Genomic DNA, 25,993 nt, shown 5'->3' on the forward strand with positions numbered 1-25,993 from the left:
GATCCAGGCCTTTTGGGGGAAAGACACAATAAAAGGGGCTGAGGAAGGTACCCGCAGAGCCAAGAAGTGTAAGGTTTTACTTCTTCCGTAAGTTAGCGCTAGGACACAATCTTGTTTTTAAAAGCAGTTTTTATATTTTCCAACTCTGATTTTAAAGCACGAAAGTCTTATGGCTCCACACATAACAGAAATGATTTAAAAATTTTTATGAAGACTTTCCACTTAGCTTGTTGTTTACCTCATTAAAGAATGAACATTGAAAAAACATTTATCTGACAGAAAATCTTAAATTATAATTCTGAAGCTATCTTCTAAAATGATAAAAAGAGGCCTGAAATTCTGAACAACTTTTGAACTGATTTTTTTCTATTTCAGTGACAGAAATGTGGATTTCTCCCTGAAGCTAAGATGATGATCTTGTTAGATATTGTTAAATACTATAGCCTGGAATATTTAGGGTTTCACCAATCCTAAAGCTATCCACCCATGTAATTCATTAACATCCAATGAAATTGTCTCATCATATAAAGTCAACATAAAGCAGGAGAAACTGGTATTTTCTTTTCTCATATATGTATATTTACATAAAATGGCTTTCCTGTTGAGATTAGGGCTTCAGCGATATGTTAAGAATAGTCGACCTGCTTATTCTAACTCTTGACTAGAAGAAGGAGGAGGTTTTCAATGTTGGAGGTGAAAAGTAAAATCGCAAATTATAATGTGAATTAGAAAAGTCGCATGCAACAGAATATAAAACAACCCAAAGCATGCAGCAGCTGCTCAGATCTGGGCTCTCTGCAGGCACAGCAGACAGAGAGAAATGGCACCCATTTGCACAGAAACTAAGTTATATAGGGCAAGTTTTGAAGATAATATGAACTCAGGCCCATATTGTCAGTACTTGACATAGTAGGGATGTCACATGTTAAGCTTTACCTTCAGAAATGTTACTTACCTATAATAGCTGCTTTACAAACAGCTGTCATTAAAGCTCTAAGGAATGTAGGTGAACTCATCTGGCTTTCATCTAGATTAGCCTGATAGCAAAAGTAAATGGAACAGTTAAAGGTACACTTGCACAGAAGAGAAATTACTTCTCCTAAACTAGGCCTCGTTTGGCACTAGGGGTAGATAGGGTCACATTCAACCTTCCTGCAAAAATTAATTTTCTGAATTACTGGAAAATACTTAGGCTACCGTTGGTTCTGCCTGAAAATGTTCTAAGTAGCAGTATTTAGTTTTCAGGGAGGTTATCGCTGTCTATCGTTTACTTATTCAATAATGCAGTACTGTGTTCTAGGTACATTTGCAAGAGCAACAATTTAAAGCATTTTCTTCCTCAATAAATAACCTATATTTATACATTTGAAAGAACAACTATACCACAACCACAGTGTATTTTAAAGACTACTTTTCTCAGTCATGTGCAACTATTTTTAGATGTGCGAACATAGTTTTAATCTTAATTTTAATGTTGAAGTAGAGAGTAATCTTGAGCATTGCCTCATACGAACTGTTCAGGTGGTGGTGAGATAACTGTTACTCTTCTCTAAGGATGGCAGAAAAATGTCTTTAAAGATGTTAAGGAAATGAACCAATTTATTTTTTAGTTTATTTCTCTTAAGATTTTATTTCTCTTAATAGTTTCTTGCTGTAAAACAGTCCTAAACCAGATGAGTGGCAAAAGAAATGACAAACTAAATAAGACATTTTCTAGGCAGGTATTTCAAATACTTTTCTAAGTTTATGCTCCTCAAGCCTGTGAACAGAATTAGTGCTTGTCTCAGCTTCTTTTAATAGCACAGCATAGCGTTTTTCCCTGAAAGGGTCGGCCTTAAAATGACTGGCCAGGAAAAATTAAAGATGTCACTATAAACTTCTGTGTTAGAAAACTAAGAATTTCAAAGATATTTAAAGATCAGTTTAATGTTTATGAATTTTAAAACTAATATGTTAGTTAGCAGCTCTCTTGTTGTTGAATAGCTAACTTCAAATATCACTTGGGAAGAACTGGTAGTTTCTTGAGAGCCGAATTCAGAGTGGTTAACAAGTCGGATGGCTAGCTCTGCTGGATACTGGCAGAGGTGAACAAGGAGCTTTCCCTACCAATCTCTCCCCACAGAAGAGAAACATGTGGTGCTACTGCTGACAGCTAAGGTTGGGGACGGAGTGGGGCAAGAGCCACAAATAAAAGATTTCAGGATGACTTATATGTTATAGCCAGTTGCTGCTTTATACCTCTTTTAAAAATATTATTATCTAGGCTGCAGCTAGGCTGGTATAATCCCAGAAATTACTTCTTCGAAGTCTGAACAATTATTTTTGAAGAATAAATGAGAGAATTAAAAGACTCCATTACTTTTGGGCCAACAATACAAACAGGTGGATAGAGCTATTCCAAGCACTGAATACCATGTGAAACCTCCAAAGGATTAGATTTCAAGCAGAATCTGAGAAAAGAAACAAATTAGCTAAATGTAATTAGATAATAAATATCACTTCTAAACCATCTGTTTCTTGTTTTAAAGAAACAAATTGCATATTTCTCCTACCGAAAAAGCTGAATATTGTAATTCTAATATTTAAAGCAGAAAGACCTGAAGAAAAGTGTCAAGAACACTAAAGTATAGATTAAGCAAAGATGTTTAAAAAATGTGCAAGAACAAAAGGGAAGATTGATCTGCTAATTGGGATAGTTAACCAAAATTGGATTTACATAAAACTGTATCAGATACAGAGCAACAAACATCTGTATGTACTGTGAGCTCAGTTACTATTATGTTTTGTATTCTTGCTCTCTTTTTAAAAGTCACCTTTATTAGGTATCATTTATATTCAGTAAAATGTGAGCTCTGGAATAGGTGGAATAAATATTGATATAAAAAAATGAAGCCCGACATGAACAAAGAGGTAAAAACAACATCATTTTACAATACATGTGAAAATAAAAGAACAAATTGCTCAAATGGTGGTGTGATCTATGAAAAATCATGGAGAAAGAGAATGATGTTATATCTGACTTCTAAAATAGAAAAGAAGGTATATGGTGTCAATAACAGACCAGCAAGCTTGATGCCGATTGTGTGATAAATTCTACAACAAACTATCACATGAATGAGTTAAGTCTCAGAAACGAAAGAGATGGTTATGCTAAGAGGACTAAATATATATATGAAAAACAGGTCATGCTAACCTTTCCTTTTCTGATTTGATTAGTATATAGTAGTTCAGATAGATACAGGCATAAGTCCTCTGGACTTTGGTAAGGCATTTGACAAATAATCTAACGATAGCTATCCCCTTGTGTACAAGATGAAAAGAAGAACAAGACAGTAGAATGATGTGAAATAATAAACGGTGAACAGCTGAAAGTGTCCGCAGGGGTGGGGATGCAGTCTGGTCCCTGGAAGTATGCTGCTTTGTCCTTGGCCCTACCCTACTTACATTTTATTCATAACTTGGATGACGACACAGTTGGTTTATTAGTGAAATGAAGGAGAATAGAAAGTGAAAAAAGGTGGCAAGCAAATTTTGTGACCAAGTCAGAATCTAAACTGTTCTGATAGACTAAAAAAGGTGTCTAATTTAAGAAGATGAACATAAACAGAAATCAAATTTTAAAAGTCCCATTTTGGTTAAAAATCCAAATGTGTATGTTCAGGATGAAAAGAGATGGCTAAACTGTAGAACATAAAAGAATGGGTACTACATAACCAAGAGAGCAATTTGAGTTCAGTGTGATGAGCCGGCCAAAGCACAGAGTCCAAAACAAAGAAGGCAATAGCACCGCCTAACTCTGTTGGACCATATCTGGTGATCATGCTCTGTTTGCACATGTCGCTTTGATAGCGATGCTGAAAATCCTGGTTATGTTTGGATACAAGTAACCAGACAAGGGTCTGGGTATCAAGATTTCAAGAAAGAATGAAAGGACCTAGAAAGAGAGACAGGAATGCAATGGCAGACTATTACAATTAATAAAGGTTCCCAACTAGGCGAGATGACAGACTTATTAATCTTATACAGACATGGGGGAAAATAGGTAAAAAACCAAATTATTAAAAGCCTCATTATTTCTCAATACCTAGAAGTGGTTGGAGAAACAATCTTTTAGAAGGACTACAAAAGAGAATTTATACAAGAGGGAAAGAACTAGATTAGCCCTCCATGGCTTTCTTTCAACTTGGATTATTATATGATTCCATGGAAAATGTACACAAATAAAACACACTTACATGAACAAGAATTACTATTTAAAGGAATATAGTAACAGATTAGAAACAAACATTAAAGGAATATAGTAACAGATTAGAAACAAACATGATCGATAGACTCCACAAGATAAATAAGTACTAAATTTTCAAAGGGAATGTATTATGAAAATGTAAGCCAACGCATTTCATAATAACTATATACTGCTTATTAATTTTATTTAGGATAGTATCTAAAATGTGAGAACATTTAGAAAAAAATGTAAATTTTTGAATGGTAATATGTAAGGTATATCCTAACCTAATGAGACCCAGAAAAATGGCTTATGTTCTGAATATTTTTACTTGACTTTACAAAAGACTGTGACTCTTATAAAAACAGAAAAACAGCCTTACAGTTACAAATACGAATATATATAAGAACAAAAACTAACTTCATTAAAGTAAAAAAACTCCCATAAAGTGAAAGGGTAAATATGTGAATTAAGGGGATCCCTCAAGAATCTTTCTTGCAGAGATATCGAGGAAGGTGATATAGCTGTCATACCTCTACCCAGTCAAAGATCTGTTCATCATTTGCTTTGTCCTCAATGATGAGTTGCTCGAGTCGCTTATATAGCTCTTCAGCAGAGAGTTCTTTCTTTGAAAGTGCTTCGGAGGAACAGGAACTGTCAGACTCTATAAAGTCCAACTTCTGAAACATAAAATGTTAAACATATTAATATAATTCAATATTATCATCACCCAGAGAGGAAAACAAAGTCATGGGCTATACCTTCTATTTTACATGGAATCAAAATGATCAGCAGAAGCCATTTTATAATTATAATTCAGAAAGATTCTTAGTCCGTTATCCTTCTGAATATTTCTCCCACTTTTTATACTGTGCTTTGCTGATTCTCCTTAAAAACAAGCAAGCAAACAAAACCACTGGAATTATCTCTCTGGGTATGCTTACCTCTAAATCATTCTCAGCTTCAGTTTTGCTCTTAGCTGTGACATAGCTCTAAGGCAGGGCAGGAGTACTAGCTAGGTATAATTTAACTCCTTTTCTACAGCCTATGGTTTAATATCAGTATCACCACAGAACAGCTGTCAAAACTCTGCAGTTCTGGTTTTGTTCAGTCCTTCAAACTCTTCCTAACCATTCTGAATCCAAGTGTGAGAAATGAGGCCATAATTGTTTAACTCTTGGACAGGTAGTTAAAAAAAAGAATGATAATAAAAATTATTGGTAATTTCCAAGGCTCTAAGATACTGAGGTATATAGGTATGCTTTGCTTTATGAAGTTTTATTATGTAAAAATCATAAAGAGTAAAATATTAAAGATTATTAACATAAATTTTTCTCTAATACTTTCAAAGACTGACATTTCTATACCTTCCTTGGATCCACAAAGGAAAAATTACCTGGGCTTGTCAAAAAAATTTTTTTTTCATCTTATTGTTTTAATTGTCTTTACCAAATACGTAGCATTTCTAAGTAATATTTTCCTAAAAAGTTTTGGAAACATGATTCGATATCATAATTTTTCTTAATTGTTGAAAAATTAAATACTCCCCACACTTTAGTGTGCACACAGAAGAACAAGATGATGGCTATAAGTTCTTTTAAGAACAGACAATCAATTTTTTATAACCTTGAAATATTCTTCAGATTTATTCTAACACTCTTATGTTAGAACGCTTACATCTAACACCTGTTTAATCTACCCCAAACCTAAAGAAATAATTTAAGGTCTGAGAGCAATTAACAACAAAAACAAAATCAAACATGAAGGACAGTGCTCATTAATAAAGTGTGACATAAAAAATTAAAAATAACAACCCTTAACACTGTCAAAGGGAGTCAGTGGTGAGCTGTAAAATTTATATTGGTTACAGGAGAGAAACATTTGTTTCTCAGAACTCTTGTGTTTCTATACAAGTTATTTAATTCTCTGGAATCCAGAATGTTGGGCTTCAAATTTATGGATTAGTTTCATCATCACCTCTTGCAGAACGTACTAGTGTTCCCAGAAAAATGGCTTTAAACCATCTATTTTAGAAGAAAGCAAAAAGTCAGGATATGGAAGGCCAAGTTTTCTGGAACCTCATTTTTCTAATTGCCTTTTAAACATTTTAATAACAAATTATCCATAATTTATTGAGTACCTCTCTGCTCAATATTTCTTAAGCAACTCATTTAATCTCCCTAGAAATCTTACAATGTAGGTATTATTAGCATTTTATAGGTGAGGAATCCAAAGCTCAGAGAAATCAAGTAACTTTCTTGTGACATTCAAGTGACATTAAGCAGTAGAAAACTGGAGTATGAATCCAAGTATATCTGACATCAAACCAGGGTGCCATGTTTTCATTTATCTTGGATGAATTCTACCTAGAAGTGGAATTGCTGGGTCACACGGAAATTCTAACCACCATCTTCACGTTGTTATTTTCATAAATTACATTTTTATACGGTGTGTGCTCATTAACATATATTTATAATAATTATTTTATGGATTTGCTTTTTAAATCATATAGGAAAGAAAAAAGAGGAGCTACAAACCAAAAATATAATATTCGCTTTTATGTCTACTCTGTAGCTACCTTTATCAGTTATCTTTATTTCTTCCCGTGCTTTCAGTTACAGTCTACAGTGCTCTTGTTTCAGTCTGAAGGATTCCCTTTAGAATTTCTTGAAGGGCAGGTCTACTGGTGAGAACCTCATTTAACTTTTAAATCTGGGAATCTCTTAATTTCTTCATTTTTAAAGGAAATTTTGCCAGATATAAAATTCTTGGTTGACAGTTTTTAAATTTTAGCATTTAAGTATATCATCCCAGTGTCTTTTGACCTCCATGGTTTCTGATGAGAAGTAGGCTGTTAATCTTACTGAAGATTCTTTGTATCTGATCTACCTCTCTTGCTGCTTTCAAAATTTTTTCTTTGTCTTTGCCTTTCAACAATTTCATTATTATATCCTGGAGTAAATCTCTTTGAGTTTTACCCTGCTTGGATCTCACTGAAATTTCTAGATGTGTAGATTCATGTCTTTGATCAAATTTGGGAAGTTTTTGGCCATTCTTTCTTCAAATATTTTTTCTGCCCCTTTCTCTCTCTCTCTCTTCTTCTTCTGGGACTCCATAATGTGTATGTTGGTATACTTGATGATATCCCATAGGTCCTTAGGCTCTGTTCATTTTTTACAACTCAATTTTCTTCCTGTTCCTCAAACTAAGCAATTTCTTCGTTTAAAGCATTTTTATATCTTTAATGAATTAAATCTCCAATATGTATTATTATAATTTAAAGTTTTCTTTTAAATAAATAACTACAGGAACTTTATTTAAAAACTTCAATGATATTCAGTTTCACAGAATGATACCAGAAACTTCATTAGCAAAATAATTTATAAAAGAATAAACCTGTTGCAAAAACTAAGGATGAATTTTCGTGGCAGTATGACTGTGACTGACTGAGCAATTTCAACTGCCCTATTTTCAAGTTCACTGATTCTTACTTCTCCCTGCTCAAATCTGCTGTTGAAGCCTACTAAAGTCATATGTTGCTTAACAACAGGGATGCATTCTGAAAAATGCATCATTGGGCTATTTCATCATTCTGCACATGTTATAGAGTGCCTTTATCTAATGTATACACTAGATGTGTAGTGGTACAACCTACTACACATCTAGGCTATATGGTATAGCCTATTGCTCCTAGACTACCAAGTTATATAGCACGCCACTGTACTGAATACTGTAGACAACTGTAACTCAATGGGAAGTATTTACGTACCTACACATATCTAAACATAGAAATGGTACAGTAAAATATAGTATAAAAATGAACATGGAACTTGCAGAACTGGAAGTTGCTCTGGTTGAGTGAGTGGTGAGTAAACATGAAGGCCCAGGACATTACTGTACACTGCTGTGTAATTTATAAACACAGTGCACTTAAGCTACACAAGATTTATAACATTTTTCTTTATTCGATAATAAATTAACCTTAGCTTATGGTAACCTTTTTATCTGACAAACTTTCTAATGTTTTTAAACTTTCTATCTTTTGTAATAACATTTAGCTTAAAACACAAACACTATATAGCTGTATGAAAATCTTGTAACATCTCTTAAAATTCTAACTAGTTTCTTCTTTTAAAAAAAAGTCTGGTGAGTCATTTTCACTAGTCTCTTCTTGTTTGCTCATTTTTGTGATTCCCTCTTTTTTATATAGTGTTATTTTATATTCTGAGTGATAATTTCATTATCTCAAGTCTTTGGGGTCTAAATCTAGCATTTTTTGTCTGTTTACTCTCACTCATGGTTACTTGTTTCATTATATGTTAAATAAACAAACTCTAAGTGTTAACTTATACATTTAGATCATGTTACTTTGTAGAAAAAAGGGACCTAAGTTGAGGTTGTTTTTCCAAAGACATTTTGACTTGCTTCTTGGAGTCAGGACTGGGTCATTTCAATCTCTTTTAAAATCTCTGGCTGCACTTAATGGCATTGGGCCGCATGACCTTCACATAGTGCTTATTGCTCAAGAGTTCAGATTTCATCTCTGGCTATTTTTGCCCCTCATTCTTTTTGTTCCTCGGGCATTTCTTCCACTTTCTACAAGCCTCGCAATGAAAGATAAATTATACTTTATGCAGGTTCTTACCGTTGTAGCAGGAGCGCTCTCCAGTGTATCTAGGCTACAACCAAAGGAAGCTAAAGTCCATAATAACCTAATACAATGTCTTTATCCAGCACTACATACTTACTTTACGGTCATTTTCAGATTCCCATTTTGCCTAAGAGTAATCTTTCCTCCTCCCTATTGCTGATTTTGTTGGCTGTCTTAGCTTTAATTTTCATCATATGTTTTAGAATTTTGATTTGCATGATCATTTTGAGGGTGCTTTTTTGTTTGTTTTCTTTCTCTGTCATGTTCTCCAGTCTAGTAGTTTTATGGCTGCATCTATCCGATCTCCCACAATTCTTAGTTTAGCAGCCAATTATATCAACCATTGGGTATTCTGCCTTGTTATAAATTTCTGGATCCAGTTACCAAGTCAGTAGGCAGCCTAGCAAAGGTTCTTTCTGTAAAACTATGTCTACTTCCTGGATCTTATTTATTTATGGTATTTATCTATGGTTTCATGCAGTAAGCTGCTCCTCCAATCCTCTGCCTTGTAAGGAACATGCCAGTGGCCATTAGCCCCCAGAAATAACTTCTGGTTGTCTATTCCTGCTTTCAGATCCAGAACTAAGAAAGCTTGCAGTTTTAGCTCTATTACTCCTGCTTTATTTATCAGTTTCATTTCTGGTTCATGAAGATATATAGCTTGTTTTCTAAGTGTGACTAAGTCTTTTAAATTTTCTCTTTCCTTTTATCTATCATCTAACGGATGCATACTTGGAGTGGACATAAAACATGGACTTAAAATGACATCTTGCCCATGACTCCTATTTATCTAATTTTGAAGCCTGGAATATTAATGAAATTACCTTCATTTCCTCTATGATCAACTATGGTTGACCCTTGAACAATATAGGGGCTACAGGTGCCGACCAACTGTGTAGTTGAAAATCCATGTTATCAATCAAGTTGGTATTCTGCATACACATGTTCCAAACTGTGGACTGAAAATATGTACTATCAAACAAGTAGGCATAAATAAGCCTTGTTCTTACTCACCTGCTCCAAGAGAAAATTATGTACATCTTCCCCTTCTGGTAAAAAGTCCTTCCAGCTGAGGTCAGCTTCCCTCCATAAGGCTCCCACTTTCTTATGGCTCTAAAACAGAGATAAGTCAAATCCACTTACTTTTACAACGGCAAAAGAAAAACAAAAGTTAAGAGTGCAGAATGGTTAAGACTGAAAAACCAAAACTTTTCCTTGCTGATAGGAAGTTAATTTCTTAGGACTTTTAGCTCTCAAACTGAGATGTCTAAATGTTGTAAATATAATGGCGAAAGACTGAAGTACTGTTGTTTAAGATTCAATAGTTTCTTTTACTAGATGACTAATCTGAGGGTCTGCAAGCTGGTGTTTGGCGTTTATAGAGTCACCTAAAAAGAGTCCAATGCACGGAGTTTACAAATTCAACACTGTCTCTTTTCCTAGACAGTGCCATATGCATCTGCTAGGAAAGCCATTCAGCAAGCCTCACTGGAATCCCTCTTCATAGTAGGTCGTGATTATGCTGCCAAACATGAGAATGACTAAGGAAGTTGTTCTTGAACCAGGAATGAGAAATGTTTCAAGAGCAAGAAGCACAAGGTTGAACCCAAGAAATAGAGAAGAGCTGTTGTCAGCTGGAAAATTGATGAGAAAGTGGTTCAAGTCCACTGCTTGAATAAAGTTACAATGATAAAGGAAAATGTCAGGGTTTGAGGCTGCAGCTGTCATCGAAGGCACATGTAAGGCACAGCTGATATCTTGGTAGAGCTACGATTTAAACTCAGGCTCTCTCACCGCAGAATTTACGCTCTACAAGAATTTCATTTTCATTTTTACAAATAAAAGTTCGCAAGAATTTGAGTTGTAAGTAAGGATTAAAGTAGGTAGGAAAGGAGGAAGAAATTCTGGATCTACAAATTAGGGTTCAATAAAAACTTTAGTGCCAGCAAGCAAAGAGTATAAATAACAAATAGATACTCACTTCGAACTAGAGATCAGGCTATTTAGTACACCTATCTATGAATAACTGTTATGCAAGTGTGATACAGAAGTACTTCTATATATTTAGAAGGAGAAATAAAATGTTGGATTTTTTAAATCAATGCCTATAAAACAATGGAATTTATCATTTCAAAATCTTTCGCTCTCATTTGAATAAGTCAGAAAATCACTCCAGAATTTTAATGCTTGAGTTATTTTATTTTGACATTTTCACCTCAGGTGCTACATCACCTTTGTGATGCTACATCACTTTCCCAAACCAAACCTCGAGACCTCTAATACAACAATGACACACTGTTTTGAAACTATTGGTTCAGACTCGTCTGTCTCCCTCTCTAGTCTACAAATTTTTTGAAGGTTTAGTTATCTTTGCAGACTTAGATCCTAGCACAGAGTCTTGTAGAGAATAATGCAGTATTTATTAAACTAAAATAAATATAAGACAGAAGGTTCACAATCCTGCGGAATCATTTTTACCACTTATTCTAATCAGAATATTGTGGTACCTTATTCTACCCAGCCCACGATCCAGAAATAATAAAACTAATCATTTTATGAATCCTATCTTTCTCTGAAAGTAGATGATTTTCATTCAAATCTATTAAAAAGTATAAATAATGTAGCAATTTTGTTTCAAGAAGGTAAAATTACTAGCCACAACTCAAACATATCTCGATATTCTTTAAAATTATACCAAATCTACCAAATTCTTTCCCAAATTACTAGTAAACAGAAGGAAAACCACATTTCTGGAGGAAACTACTGAAACAGAGATCCCACTCTTTTTCAAATAGTAACAGGAAACAATTACTTGCACAGTGATATCTAAGCTATTCACAGATAACCTAAGTGCAAAATCACTGCCCTTCCTAATATGTTGTTGAGTCTGACACTCAGTTTAACACTCACCATTTGTTTGCATAGAAGGTGCAATATTTCAGAAAGCAAGACCCCAGCTCTTCCAACAGGAAGTAAAGGTTTGCTAAATTCTCTGTAAAAGACAGGAGTGGTGATTAATTACCTCTGAACAAATTCCTTGTTCTAGAACAGTAAGCGAACACTGTGAGTCAAAAGAACAGACACTGTGGGCAAGCCAAATCCAGTAAGTAATCTTCAACAGAAGTGGTTTAGAGACTTCAGGTTCACTTAATGCTTCATAAAGAAGCTGGAAAGAAACTTTAGAATTCCTGGTTTTTGCCTTTTTCTCTAACTGCTTCAGTGATAGAAGCAATGGAAAGATAAGTGTTACTTAATAATCTGTTTATTTACACAAACCCCACTTTAAGTTGAAAGGAGAGAAGCACCTTATGTAACAGAAGTTGTGAAGCTTATTTATTGTTTTTTTTTTTTAAAGAATATGTATGAAAAAGAGATCAATTTTTTTCAGTCTAAATCAGTATTTCCCAAACTGTACTCTAATTATTCCTTAAAAAAGGATTCTATGGTGAATTAAATAGGCAATGATGAATTAAACAAAGCAATAGTTTTTTATTTATTATAGGATTCTCATAATCTTGAATACGCAATAATACGCTTTGTGAATGTCAAAGAAAGGGGATACAATAGCGTGCAGAGTATGAACAGTTTCTGGGGAAATACTAATGTTTTAAAGAAGAGTTTGGGAAATACTAGTCTATACAAGGATTTCTCACTCATACCCAAATCTAAGACCTCAGTTCCTTTTCTTACAACCTGAGCATGTATTATGCAAGTATCATAGTCTGACAAGCTATTATGTGGAAATATAACTTCTTAAACACTGGGGCAATGATAGACATAAAAGTCAGGTTAACGTTAAGTTTCCAGAAGCAATCACCTTCTGGTGACACGATTCTGGAGCCACAACGACAATCACTGCTAACCTCAATGGACCAAAGGGCTACTATATCCCCATCACTTCTCCAGTGAAGATATAGTATAATAGAACATATTTGTATTAAAATTATAAGTCTTAAAGAGTCACAGGCTGCATACAAGAGTCTCCAAAAGCCCTAAGGGAACAACACTATGCTAAAAAGCCAGCTGGTGAATTTTGTTATCAGTTTAACTTTGATATACATCAAAAGAAACAAGTACGACTTACACGATAAGTTCTCTCATGGAGATTCCGCCTTCTTTTAACACGGGAGTCACCAATTCGGCAAGGTACAACCAAATATGGGGAATATCAATAGCCATGTCATCCGCCAATTCCAATGTTTCTGAAAAACTGAAAAAAGAACAGGAAGAAAATTCTCACACAAATATAATTCAAAAGTTAAGATTAAATAAAGAGATCAAAAATCAGTCAGTCAAGAAATATCTATTAAGCACTTGGTATGTTAGGTACTGTTTTAGACATAAAGTAACTGGTAAACAAGTTCTTGCTCTCGAAGAGGTTATATTTGTGTGTGGGGAGAACGAGAATGGCCCAAGCAAAAGCATCCTTGCATATAGGGCCAATACATGACCTATGGTACCACAATATCCCAATATAGACAGTGATTAGAAAATACCTGTGTATGGAGGTGATGTTTGAAAGACTTAAATGATGAAAAGGAGGCAGGCACCTGAAGTTCTGGGGGAGCAGCTATTCAATTTAATCCCACACTATACAAAGTTTACCACAGTTGAGTATTATATCTTTTGAGTCAATCAAAAGCACTTACTAAAAACTTAGTGTAATGCAGAACATACACAAAGAGAAGAAAAGGCAAAAATCCTTATCCTTGAGGAGCATGCAATGGGGAAAAAACTTGGATGGATATAAAAGAGTCCAATGTTACTAACATCATCATCATTACATGTTACGAACTGTTGTACCTTTAAAGAAAAGCTAACAGTTTCAGGCTTTCACACTATGAAATATTTCTCAATGTGAAGTGAAATAAATGGGACCTGAATATAAAACTTAGGAAAAGTCAAATATGAAATATCAGCACAATATTATTTAGGCTCAAAATCATAGCTATTCATTTAGAAGTATAAAAACATAATTTAAGACTTTGTTAATTAGTCCCATATACAGCATATTAAAAAGTACGAACACAAAAGTAAACTGAACTATAGGAGACATATACATAATTACAAGGAAATACACATAATCGTGAATGAATGAAGGGGCCATGGGCAGGCAGTATTTGCCTTCGTATCCTTTCCAATCTGTTTACATAAATATGTGCTTTTTTCACTGCAGTCCCAGTTTCCAGCTAGAGTACGCTACTCTTTTTACCTACCTCAGAAGCCTACGTGTCATTAATTTTTTTCACTTAAAAACAGGTACCACTACAAGGCAGAGTCACCTTTCTGAAGGTGCTATTTCATAACCATTTGCTGCTCAACCACATTATCCAACTCTGGGCTTCATGAATCCTTAAAGTTAACTTTCTGACCTTATAGCTTGCAATTATTTGACATCTATTTGCAATATAACAGATACTTGACTATTCTCTCATTATGTGCAGTCTTTCTCAGCTCAGTTAATGTGCTACTGATGGACCATAATCTGGATGAACTCCAGGAATTCCGGGTTAATCACCCTATGAGGACGAGTCATGTTCCATGGGTTAGTGGCATAGATAAAGATGTTTAATGAGCCTATGAGACAGCAACTGCTGCCACGCGGGTCTTTCTGCAGTACATTTACTGTTATTTTCACGTCATCTTACAAGTAAAACATACCCATGTTCTTGCCTTGGTTTTCTACTTCTTGACTAGTCATGAGACAGTCTGCGAAACACACCATACTGCTGATAAAAAACATATCTGGCTGAACATAGGATTTCCATAGAACAAGCTTGTTAAGAGACTTATTTCTTTTCAGGTTTACAGTTCCTAAATCCTTTTGTATGACGTTAGAAGGAAAATCCTAGGTGTGTAGAAGCTCCTACACACAATAGTCTTTGGGTTACTACATAGCCTATAACAATGCCTTGCATAATACACATTTTCTGCTGGCTGAATGAATGAAATAGAGCTACACCATATCCTTGCTTCTTGGTAGGTAGTGACCATCACACCCACTGGACTGCACTTTGGTGGGGTCCCAGCTGGGACTTTAGGCTTCCCTTCCCCCGTTTCAACTACAGAAGCTCTACTTTTATTTATTCTATATATCGGCTTCCTTCCTAAAATTTAATTAAAGGAAGAGGTACATGGTTAAAAGTTGTAATTAAAAAAAAATTTAGTAAAGGTCCAATCAGAAATTTGCTAAAAAAGCAAAATAATCTACTATAGCTGGAAATGGTATCATCAACAGCATCTTCCACAATTTGCATTACGATAACTTAGCAAAAAAGTAAATTTTGCTGTAGATAAGCAAGGAAAAAGATAGTGAAAACATCTAAAAATCAGCCTGGTCAAATATTATTATGGCTAATCATAAGAATCTAACTACAGGTAAAAAGAAGAAATAAAAAAGATAAAAAAGCCTTCTTATACCGCAGTATCATCGTCATTTACTATAAAAATGTCTATTTAAACTAGATCTTACCTATGTAAGTAAATAGGGTTTTCGCTGTTAAGTAGAAGCTCTGTAATTTCTTTTTTTTTAATTTGAAACTCATTTTGCATATCTGTGTAAGCTCTGAACAGTATCTTTTTTAACATGGTAGAATTGCCATAAGAAGTAAGAAAAGTTCCAAAAAATTAGTAGAGATAAGAACTTCCTTTCCAACAAACATCTCTCAAAGTGAAATACTAATATACCAAGCTTCCTGAAGGACACATATCTTGTGTCTGCTGTCAATTCTGATTTTTACCATCTTGGATTTCACTTGTTTATTACACTTCCAAAGTGATTCCAATCTTCTGGCTAATACTGAACTGCACTCAACTGTTTACCAGTTTTAAAAAAAGAAGTCTCCTGATTGTATCAACACTGTTTGAAATGCATCTACCTATTTACCTACCTACCTACTTAATTTGCGTCATAAAGCATTTAGATTCAAGTCTTGAAAATTCCAAGAGGATTGTTTGATGTTGCCTTTGTGGAAATATATTTTACATAAGGCAACTATTATGCTCAGAGTTGATATAGCATCTTATAATCAAAATTCCAAAGGATCTAAGCTTTATTTATAAACAGCCTGACAGAAAGAGCCTTTTTGAAAGCTCTTTGGTCTAGTCTAACATTTAGTAGCAGTGCATGCCTTAAAAAGAACTGTAGAAGAAATGGTGGGTTAACAGTTGTCTGATCAGGGCCCAGTAAATGTGGAGGCCTTCTACTTTCTATGTTTCCCAGAATCATTGCTGGCTTGGGAAGCCAGGCAGAAACAGCTTCAATGACTGCTCAGAAGTTGGCATCTAAGCAGTAGCAGCATCCAAGGAAGCTAATCTTAGATGTTCCTCCACAATGCTATGTTAAAACAGAAATCTTTGGCTGTTGGGACTAAAAAGACAAAAGACGTAGGGTACTTCCATAGCTCCAATGAACTAGCTTCTCTGGAGAGTATGAACTATTTATAACTTGGACTTTAGAATTAATTGGGAAACTCCGATCTATTTGTAAGAAGGCTCTTGGTGGATAATGACAGGAGATATTGCTTTGTTTCCATCTTAGAAAAACTTGCCAGGCCTCTCCAGTTAGGGAAGAATAGAGGTCTTCATAGGCATACTGGTCTTAGGATGGCCTGGTTAGGTCTAACTTAGTATGAAAAGCTAGACCTGGAGCCACTGTATTATCACTAGCTGCAAAAGAAAGTAAAAATAGAGAAAGATGAAGCAGTTGCTGAGGCACAGAAGTGTTAATCTCATTTGTGGTCTAAATAAAAGGCTGTGGTTGCAGTATTGCCAGCAGCAGCAAAAGCGCCACCACCAATGAAAGTGTGGACACCATGACTGGACATGACGCGTTTCCCTCAAGGGAACCAACAAGGGGAAGTGCAAATGTCTGAGATAGCCTAGAAACCAAACTAGCACCTCAAAAGTTCAATTAGAGCTGATGAAGCTAGATCAGACTTCTTGAGGTCTTTCCAGATATGAACCAACATCTGAGAATAGCTTGAAGAGAGGTAGAAAATGGTGAATAATCCAGCATTCTCATTTCCACAATTTTCTGGTGAATATATCATCATATCTGGGTAAAAAGCAAGTTATTTATAAACTAATATAATAGTTACTACAAATGTAGTTTCTAGGGGCTTGGAATTGTAGTTTTAAGTTAGCTAGGGGCAAACCTCAATTTGTTTGTAGGATGTAGATACCCCTCATTTGCTCTTACTATTTACACTGGCTGGTTATTAAGAGTGAGCAACAGATTCCTCTTTTAAAACTGGGAAACCTTCCTGTCCCTCCTTGTAAGAAAAAACCAACCAACCAACAAACAAATAAAAAACAAACTGGGAAACCATCCTGGCCTTAAAGGCCAACAAACATAGCAATATTTGCCAAAGTTTCTTATTAAGTTAACTGGGTCAGTTAACTGGCCTTAATCTAGTTAGTCACTGAATTCAATGGAATCTAACTTAGGGGTCCCCAACCCCCGAGCTGTGGATTGGTACCGGTCCATGGCCTGTTAGGAACCGGGCTATACAGCAGGAGGTGAGTGGCAGGCGAGTGAGCAACGCTTCATCTGTCTTTGCAGCTGCTCCCCAGCGCTAGCATCACCGCCTCAGCTCCACCTGAGATCATCGGGCATTGGGTTCTCATAGGAACATCAGTTCCTGGTGCCAAAAAGCTTGGGGACTGCTATCTAGCTTACTGCTGAAAGACAACTTTTTAGTGATTGTAGGGGCAAGTATACATTATCCAGAACTTGGAGGTCAATGTCATCTTCCTCACAAAATCAAACGAGTAATTATTCCTAAGTATATTCGACCTTAGCATCTAATAGTTACACTAAGTGGATGACCATATCTGAAAGATACACAGTGGCATTTCTTCTCAAGCAAATTTAATGTACAAGAATACAAAATGAGCTTGACAAAAAAATTTACAAGGAGAAAAACCAATAGTGCAGAATTCTTACTACCATTCCACTTGATGAGTTTGAGAGAGGAGATGTGAATCTGATGTTCAGCCCTCAGGAGGGCTTAGATCCTATTACCTTAGAGAGTGGGGACCTATCAGTGCTGAGTGTGATTCTATGTTTGTACTTATACAACACGGCTCCTAAAACAAAATTTCTTATTATATGCAATTTTCACCATAAACACTCATTTTAGAACCTAAGCCTGGGTAAGATTCTGTGGCTGTACCACAGAGAACCTGATCCATGCACTTGGGATGATGGGGTATCACTAAGATACCAGAACCTGATCAAATGAGGATACAACACCAGTGACAGCCAGACTTCATCAAACTAGCCATCAACAGGAATCATAATGAAACCAACCTGGCATAGATTAAATCATTAACTTGGAGTTACACATCCTATGGGGCTAATGTGGACAGGCAAGCATTTCCTAGGTTTAATGATAAGATAAGGTTTTTATTTTTAAGTCAATTTTCCAGATTTTTTTTTTTTGTCATGAAGAAGTTTTTTCCTCAAAGAACATCCAGGAGTTTACATGTAAATAGGCTGTTGAGGGTCTCAGTTCCTCCACAGTTAAGAGGTCTCTGCTACCTTACTTACATCATGATATAGGTCTAACAATAAGACATGGAAAACCAGAAGATAATCCTTATGCCCTAGCAGTCTACAAAATGCCATCACATCAACCAACATATTATCAATATGTTACACATCAACATATTAAACACAATTTTAATCTATGTAAAAAACCAAATACTTAAAAAAAGATATGTACTTTTAAAATTAACTTCTAGTAAATGAATACCACTCTTGAGGAAGATACTGACCCTTTGAAAAAGTCTTGCTTGCTGAGTTTTTCTGACTGCACCAGCTGATACAGTAATTGGCCCATGTGATCCCTGGTGATTTGGCTCCTTTCCAGGGTGGACTCCACCCCTGTTCTCACAAACACATGTAGCAGATCCTGGGCCTTCAGCTCTTCCACACACTGCATGGCTTCCTGTTCAAATAGCAAGTGAAAGCTTACTCTAAAAATCTAGACAGCATTACCAGAGTGTTAAAAAAAGTTTAAAATCTTCTACTAATGACAAACAGTAAAAAACTCCACAAACAAGACAGTTCTGATATTAATTTTTAAAACATTAATACAGCTCTGTAAAATGCAGGCTGATATAGGCAATATTAGCTATATTTTAAAAAATAGTGACTTTGTAAGACAACTGCTTTTAAGTTAATAATTTTATTAAAGATCACTCGAGTCAAAATATATTTTTCTACACAATGTTTGCCTATTTTATGATCTTTTAAAAAACTGAAAATGGTATATTATGAAATAGAAATTCGATGTCATGATTCAAATGCCTTAAAGTGGCAACAGAAAATTCTGTTTCGGTGTGTTTATATTTGTAAAATTTTCAACAAAAACAGTCTTCCTTCATATGGTTAGTACCAAAAACCTTGAAGGAAGTTCTCAGGGTGTGGGGCTCGTGACTGTTTCTCACCCATGGGGTGGTCGGGCTAGGTCCGCGTACCTTTGGTGTGGAGGGTAAAAGGCTGGCAGCTGGCAGCCAGGGTTGTTGAATCACCGACACAGCAGTGTCCCCCCGCCTTAGTCATTTCAACTTTGTCTGGGTATGAAACTCTGGTTTCACCTCTAAAGAGAGTAGCTCCTCTGAGGGAAAGCTGTGTGTGAGAAGGGCTGCCTCCTGACCGAAGGGCGTAAAGGCACATCCAGGTGTCTCGCTGCTGCTTTACTGCCCCTCTGCTACTTTATTTAATACCTCCCCGTGTCAACTTTTTATCTTAAAAACTGTGAACTACAGAGAAATTAAAAAGTAGTACAATGTACACCTATATATCTTCACTTCAATTTAGATTCATTAATTGTTAGTTTTCTTTCTCTCCATATTAGAAATTTAACATTCATACAATGTCAATAAAAATATTATCTGATATACAGTACATACTCGAATTTTCACAATTGTCCCCAAATGTCAAATATAGCTTTTTGGTGTTGTATAGGATCCAAATGAAAACCCAGTATCACAAATCATGCTGTCTTTTTAAATCCTCTAACGTAGATCAGGTCCTTTCGTTCTTTTGTCTTTCTATGACACTAGCATTTTTGAAACATTTGGGCCAGTTGTCATGTAAAACTTTCTTACATATACTTTTAATCAATCAATCCTACTGTTTCCGGCTCCATCTGCAACTTACACACATTCATCATCTGCTGAAGAAATTACCATTCATCTGATTTCTAACTTCCGCAATGTTGCTGCTGTCTATTCCCTATGCTCCTTATCCTTGTGGGTTTTTGCCTCATTTTAAAAGCATCATCATCATTATGTCTTTTCGGGAGAGTTTAAAGGAATGCAAGTATAAAATCTTCAGTATGTAACCTGAAGTGATTGTCTTCCAATAGGAATTTATTCACTGACTCTGCACACAGTGTCAACTAACTATATCATGGTACCTCTAATGTCATAGCAGTTCATAATCTTGCCCTTCCCCGCTATTTTCTCATGGTTTGATTTTTCTTGTTTTTGAGTTCTCAGCTGAAACGACACCTCTTATAGTCTCTGTGATCGCCCAATCACGGGCTGTCATATCACCTAACTGTATTTCTCTACACCGAAACATTATTTTTCATTTTGTAGTTGCTGTTTATTTACTACCTATCTTTAGGGCAGCTTTGTCTCTATCTCCTACTAGAATGTAAGCTCATTAAAGACCCTTAAAAGCAGACCGTGTTGCTCCCTAGATATACTACAGTATATCCAGGCAGTATTCTCTAAAATGTGGCTGGCATGTTTTAGGTACTCAATAAAGATACATCAGAGAGGCTAAAAACACAGGCTGTGGGATCAGACAGATGTAGGTTTGAATCCCAGCTCTGCCACTACTGTGTGAGTTTGAGTGTAACTTAATCTCTCAGCCTTGACTTCCTATCATAGAGTTACTGTGAGGATTGAATATAACGTGTATATAAAATCACTTGGCACATTGCCAAGCACAAAACAAAGGCTCAATAAATATTAATTTGTATTGTTGTTAATAAGAGCAACTATTAATATGTTAGGAAAAATCTCTGTAAGCCTTTAGCATGACACACTAATATCCTAAAAGTGATAAGATAAAGTTTATGCTCTGAAGTTAGGAACCTGGCTTTGAACACTGAGTCTGCTACTTAGCAGCAGTACAACACAGAGCAAGTTACTTTACATCTTTGCATCTCAGTTTCCTTATCTGTAAAAATGGCTTTTATAATAATATTAACACAAGGAGAGTGTTACGAGAGTTAAATGAACAAATACATATAAAATACATAGAAGAGCACCGAGCACATAGTAAGCCCTCACCAAGTCTGACATTATTACCTGGTTCTTATCACCACTCTGCAGCAGAGCTGCTTTGTATATTACAAAATGAAATTCCTGAGTCACAACTGACTCTGTCCTTTCCATACTGCAGACCTGGCCTAGGGCTAAATGATTCTTCAAAGGGTCCCCTTATTGCACTGAAGTGTTACTAAGGCCTTTTCCTCCCTTTATCTCTAGTTCATCAGAGGGGCATTTTCTTTTTCAAAGTATTTGTTGCTAGCTGACCTTGTATATCCTTCCAATTATTTCTAAAGCCAACCTCCACCGCTTTCTTCCTCATTGTCTCTGCTCTTTATCTTTCGTAGCCTTTCCACTTTCTTGCAAGTCTTTCACATTTCCTTACTTCCATGCAAGAAAACAGCTGTGCTGCCCGTTTACAGGAATACTCTTCACTTCCTAAGAATCTAACTACTAAATAACAGTATATGAAGTCTTTTCTTTGGCACTTTCCAGTTAATGTTCATTTATTTTTGCTGCATTTTCTAAGGGCTTCTGTAAAGAACTCCTTTCCAACTTGCTTATCCATCAAAACTTCTTCCTACTTCTGCGTTTTGGACAATTTCAGAGGCTTGAGGATTTTAGAAGCCTGGACTATAGCTAACCACGTTGATTTTTATGTATAGAAAGCATATGACTAAGTTATGAAGAGATAAGTAAGCTAAAAAGAAGTTTTAATCACATAATGCCAAAGCAAAAGTACTTAGTTATCTGACAAATACTTTTAACAAGCCTTTGCTTACTCCAGATCCCTACACTAGGTCCTATTATATGATCTCTCCTAAGACCCTATATAGGTATACGAGCATTTATTATGACGACAGTTTAAATATCTCCTTGTGGAGTTACCTATTTATGGTCTGTCTCTGCCACTAGACTGTAAGGCTCATGAAGTCAGGCAGTATACCTATCTTATTCACTACCATCTTAAAATGAAGATCGAAGAGAAGGTCAAGGTTAAAGAAGGGCAAATGCAAAGCTATGTCTTGAAATGATTCACTTAGACTGCATGACCCTAGCACACTGCTTACTCCTTTGTGCCTTAGTTTTCCACTTATGAAATAAAGAAAAAGCAATGTCAGCCTAATATACAGGGAGTCAGAAATGCCCTATAATGATAATGCATTGTTCTTTGTTCATTAATATCAAAGTCAAATTGGTTATTCCACGGCAGAAACTGATTGGTACCCACTCTCTCTTCCTGCCACTTGATCCTATGAACTATATAGTATCAATTTAAGAGTACCTGGCAGAAATGTACCAGGGTTGTGCAAACTGAACTGTGTAGGACTTGGATTACACACCCTACGTCTTATCAGTTCACAATGACATCTGATTTAGACCAGAACCAAGTTACTATGCCTGTCACAGGGCTTTCTGCATTGTTATTACTTTCTTAAAAAAAAAAAAAAATTCATTTACCTTAAAATCATTAATGTGTAGAAATTCATCAATTATAGATCTGGACTTCCTCTCCATCTCCTCTTCTGACAATGCAGGCTTGTCAGGGGCTGATGTTGCTGGAATTTCTGGTTTTGCTATTAGTAAAGTTAAAAAAAGTGAGAAAGTGAAAATGACAAAAATTATCATTAAAATGGTAGGATCATGGTTGACAACATTTATGTGTTATTACACTATTTTCAGTAAAGGCATTAAAATAGGTACAAATTTGACAAAGCAAGATACCTAAAAGCAGAATACGGAAACATTTACTGTAGAATAGAGATGCACTAAGTAATTTCATGATCCACACTAATCAAGAAAATATAGAGATATGACAAACTTTTATTAAACTTTTTTGTTCTTTTCTATATTTTGATTCCTCTCCATTACCTCGATGATGGAAAGCACATGAGGCCCACACAATCATGCCCAGATCTCTAGCCACAATGGCCTTGGGCAACTTCTCCAAAATGAAATGGTTCTGCCAACTACCACTTTGCTCATGGTGCTCTTGTGGTTTGTACATGTTTAGCATGTATGTACTTAGGGGACCAACATGTACATCCCTTCTGTCTTTCTGTCTGGGAAGCTCTTTCTCTCTGTTCCATGTCCATCATTTCTGCAAATCTGTTTTAACTCCTATTGGTCCTTTATACCTAGGGAAGCCTTCTTTGACACCTCTCCATGTCAATTCTAGCTAGTTCCTTTGTAAGTACTGTCTCAGAACTATGTTCCTTTCCTTCACAGCATTTTTCTCAGTTTGTACTTCTGTGGAGTTATTTGATAAAGGGTTTTCCTGATGTGGCAGACTGAAGGCTGAGAGCAGGGACTGAGTGCCCAGAAGTCATGAGGGCTCAGAGTACATGAAGTAAATAAACAAATGACCCAGACAATAGACATGTATAGGGCAACGGTGCTACATTATTCACTACACACAGATATTTTCATGCTCTATCTTGCTATGTTTCCCAAATTCCTAGCACAGATAAGAAAGCTACATATCTCTACAGTCAAAAGATCTGAAGTTTATATCCATTGGGAGAAGACATTTCAATTTGCTTCTGAAATCCATTTAGAGACTAAAGTTAGAAGACAATTTAAATAGTGAAACAAATTTGAAAGTTAAAGATGCTAAAAATTATTTTTAAACTTTTTTTTTTATCACTGTCATTATCATCATCATGACAACTAATACCTTTTGAAACTATTTATCAGGTAATGTTCTAATTAGTTACACGTATATTCTTCTCATTAATCTTTATAATAACCTTATACTTATTATCCCCATGTAACAAATGAGGAAACTGAGACACAGGCAATTTTTAGAACATTATCTGAGTCCATCCTCTAAGCATATACATGTTAAACATGTACAAACCACAGAGGTTGCCAAGGAGTATGAAGGTAACAAAAGACAATCAGATACTTTCTCTATGGTTTGCTTGCAGTGACTCAAAAGCTCAGAATTTTCATGTATGTGAGGGGCTCTAAGCATAAGTACTCTAACTCACAGTGGTGTGTTATTTAGGGAACTTTTAAGAAATTCAGGTTGTTTACAGCAAGAGGACCTCATCATCATCACGTTTAATAAAGAAAGAAGAAAATTTATAAATTGCTGAACAAAGGGATACTTGGGGAATGAGAACTACGCTACAAAACTATGAGGCTGCCCTTTAACTTTTAAGATACTGGTGTGTGTGTTGCTATCATGTATTGATTCTGAAATCTACTTAGGCACAAAGTCTCCTTTGTATTTTTTACTTCCAATTTTAAGGCCCAAATCTTCATCTCTATCTGTTCACGTAAGGTGTCTCACCTGACTCCCTGGTTTTGTTTCGGTCCGCCTCGGTGCTGTTCCTGTCCATATCCATGCCTCCGGTGAGCTGTTTCACCGTCTCTAGCATCTCTCTCCGTTGCTCTTCTTGAGACTGATTGTCTAACAGGTCTTTACTACTGCTGCCCCTCATGAAAGTGTTTGCACGAGCTGCTGCAGATGGCAGGGGCTTGTCATTCTTCTCTCTGCCCATGCTTCCACGACTAAAAGACAAAACAACACTTTTCAAAAGACCACCCCATTCCCTATGTATGTAAATTATAAAATAACGCTAACATGTTCTAAAGTACGCAGAATAATTTCCCAGATAACTTTAATGTGTGAGGCACCAATTATATTTCAAAGTGCAATTATTTATAGAAACAAGTAAAATCAGTGCTTTAAAGGGAATATTAAGATAGCTTTAACTTTTTCTCTTAAATGTTAAAGGGATACCACTTAAAATTTTAAAATGCCAATGGCAATTCCTTAAAATTTAAAAAAATTTTTAAGAATAAAGAAGACTGTGATGAATTTATAAATATGAGTGAAAGAAAACACAATACCAAAAGAACATGGTATCACTATCTTAGAAATTATATGATACTTTATTCGGAAACTTCACACATATGGAAAATATTTGAGAACCAAGTAAAGTAATTTTTGAATAGCCAAAGTCACACACTTTATTCATTTTAAGAATAAACCTTCCTATTTCCCTATTTAGTCTTCTTTTAGACAATTCTAACCAGCTGGACAAATAGTTCCTTATCTCTGATCAGAAGCAGCAAATAAAAAGTGCAAGAAGGGTTTGCAGAGGCACAACAATAGTCTAATCACTTTAAAAAAACCATACACACTCAAAAGGCAGAGCTATCGGGGGAAATTTATGGCAGGGCCTAAAGAGCCACAAAAACCCCAATAGCACAACTGGTGTTCAATTACAATCTCAGTCATCATTAAAAAGTTGACTTGTGCTACGTATATTTTGTTTCAGATGCCAAGGGAATACTAACACAGTTTAGAAAGTCTACCCAGCCAAACATTACAATCACAAAAGTTTGGGAGCTTAAAGAAACTTCAGTTCTAAAAGTGCTTATAACAAAATTTTGTTCTCTGTGTCCATGTCACTATACTACAGGTCCTCGTCCATTCTCCATAAACCAACAAATGGGACACTTAACTGTACGAATCCTACAAAAATCAAAGTAGGGAGACAGTAGAATAATACATAATGGTGAAGAATAAAAGACAATCTCAAATATAACATGAAGAACAGTGTTACAGAGGTGTGTGGGTGGGCTGTCATCCCTGTGTTTGAGAGTGCTAAATTAATCTAAAGCATCCTGAGGCATTAGCTTGAAGAGCCCTACACAAGCCTCCAGGAGGCTTTTTGGGTGAGCCTGGCTTTCTCAAGGAACAAACCATTAGATATTTGCCAGATAACTTACCCTTCCTTTCCATCCCATCCCATCCCATCCCACCCCATCCCACCCCATCCCATCCCATCCCATCCCATCCCATCCCA

At 35.7% G+C, this 25,993-nt stretch overlaps 1 protein-coding gene across 1 annotated transcript in view; it reads right to left on the minus strand.

Moving 5' to 3' along the window:
* Positions 1-24,405: 24,405 nt before the first annotated feature.
* The window catches only part of EIF4G3 (eukaryotic translation initiation factor 4 gamma 3), a 247,084-nt gene continuing 245,496 nt past the window's right edge, over positions 24,406-25,993 (minus strand). The window contains exon 27 of the mRNA XM_023529130.1: positions 24,406-24,689. Within this exon, the coding sequence (XP_023384898.1) occupies positions 24,443-24,689 (247 nt within the window). The 3' untranslated portion in view covers positions 24,406-24,442. The remainder of the gene's footprint in view (positions 24,690-25,993) is intronic.

Source organism: Pteropus vampyrus, unplaced genomic scaffold (assembly GCF_000151845.1).
Source record: "Pteropus vampyrus isolate Shadow unplaced genomic scaffold, Pvam_2.0 Scaffold36, whole genome shotgun sequence".
NCBI lineage: Eukaryota > Metazoa > Chordata > Mammalia > Chiroptera > Pteropodidae > Pteropus > Pteropus vampyrus.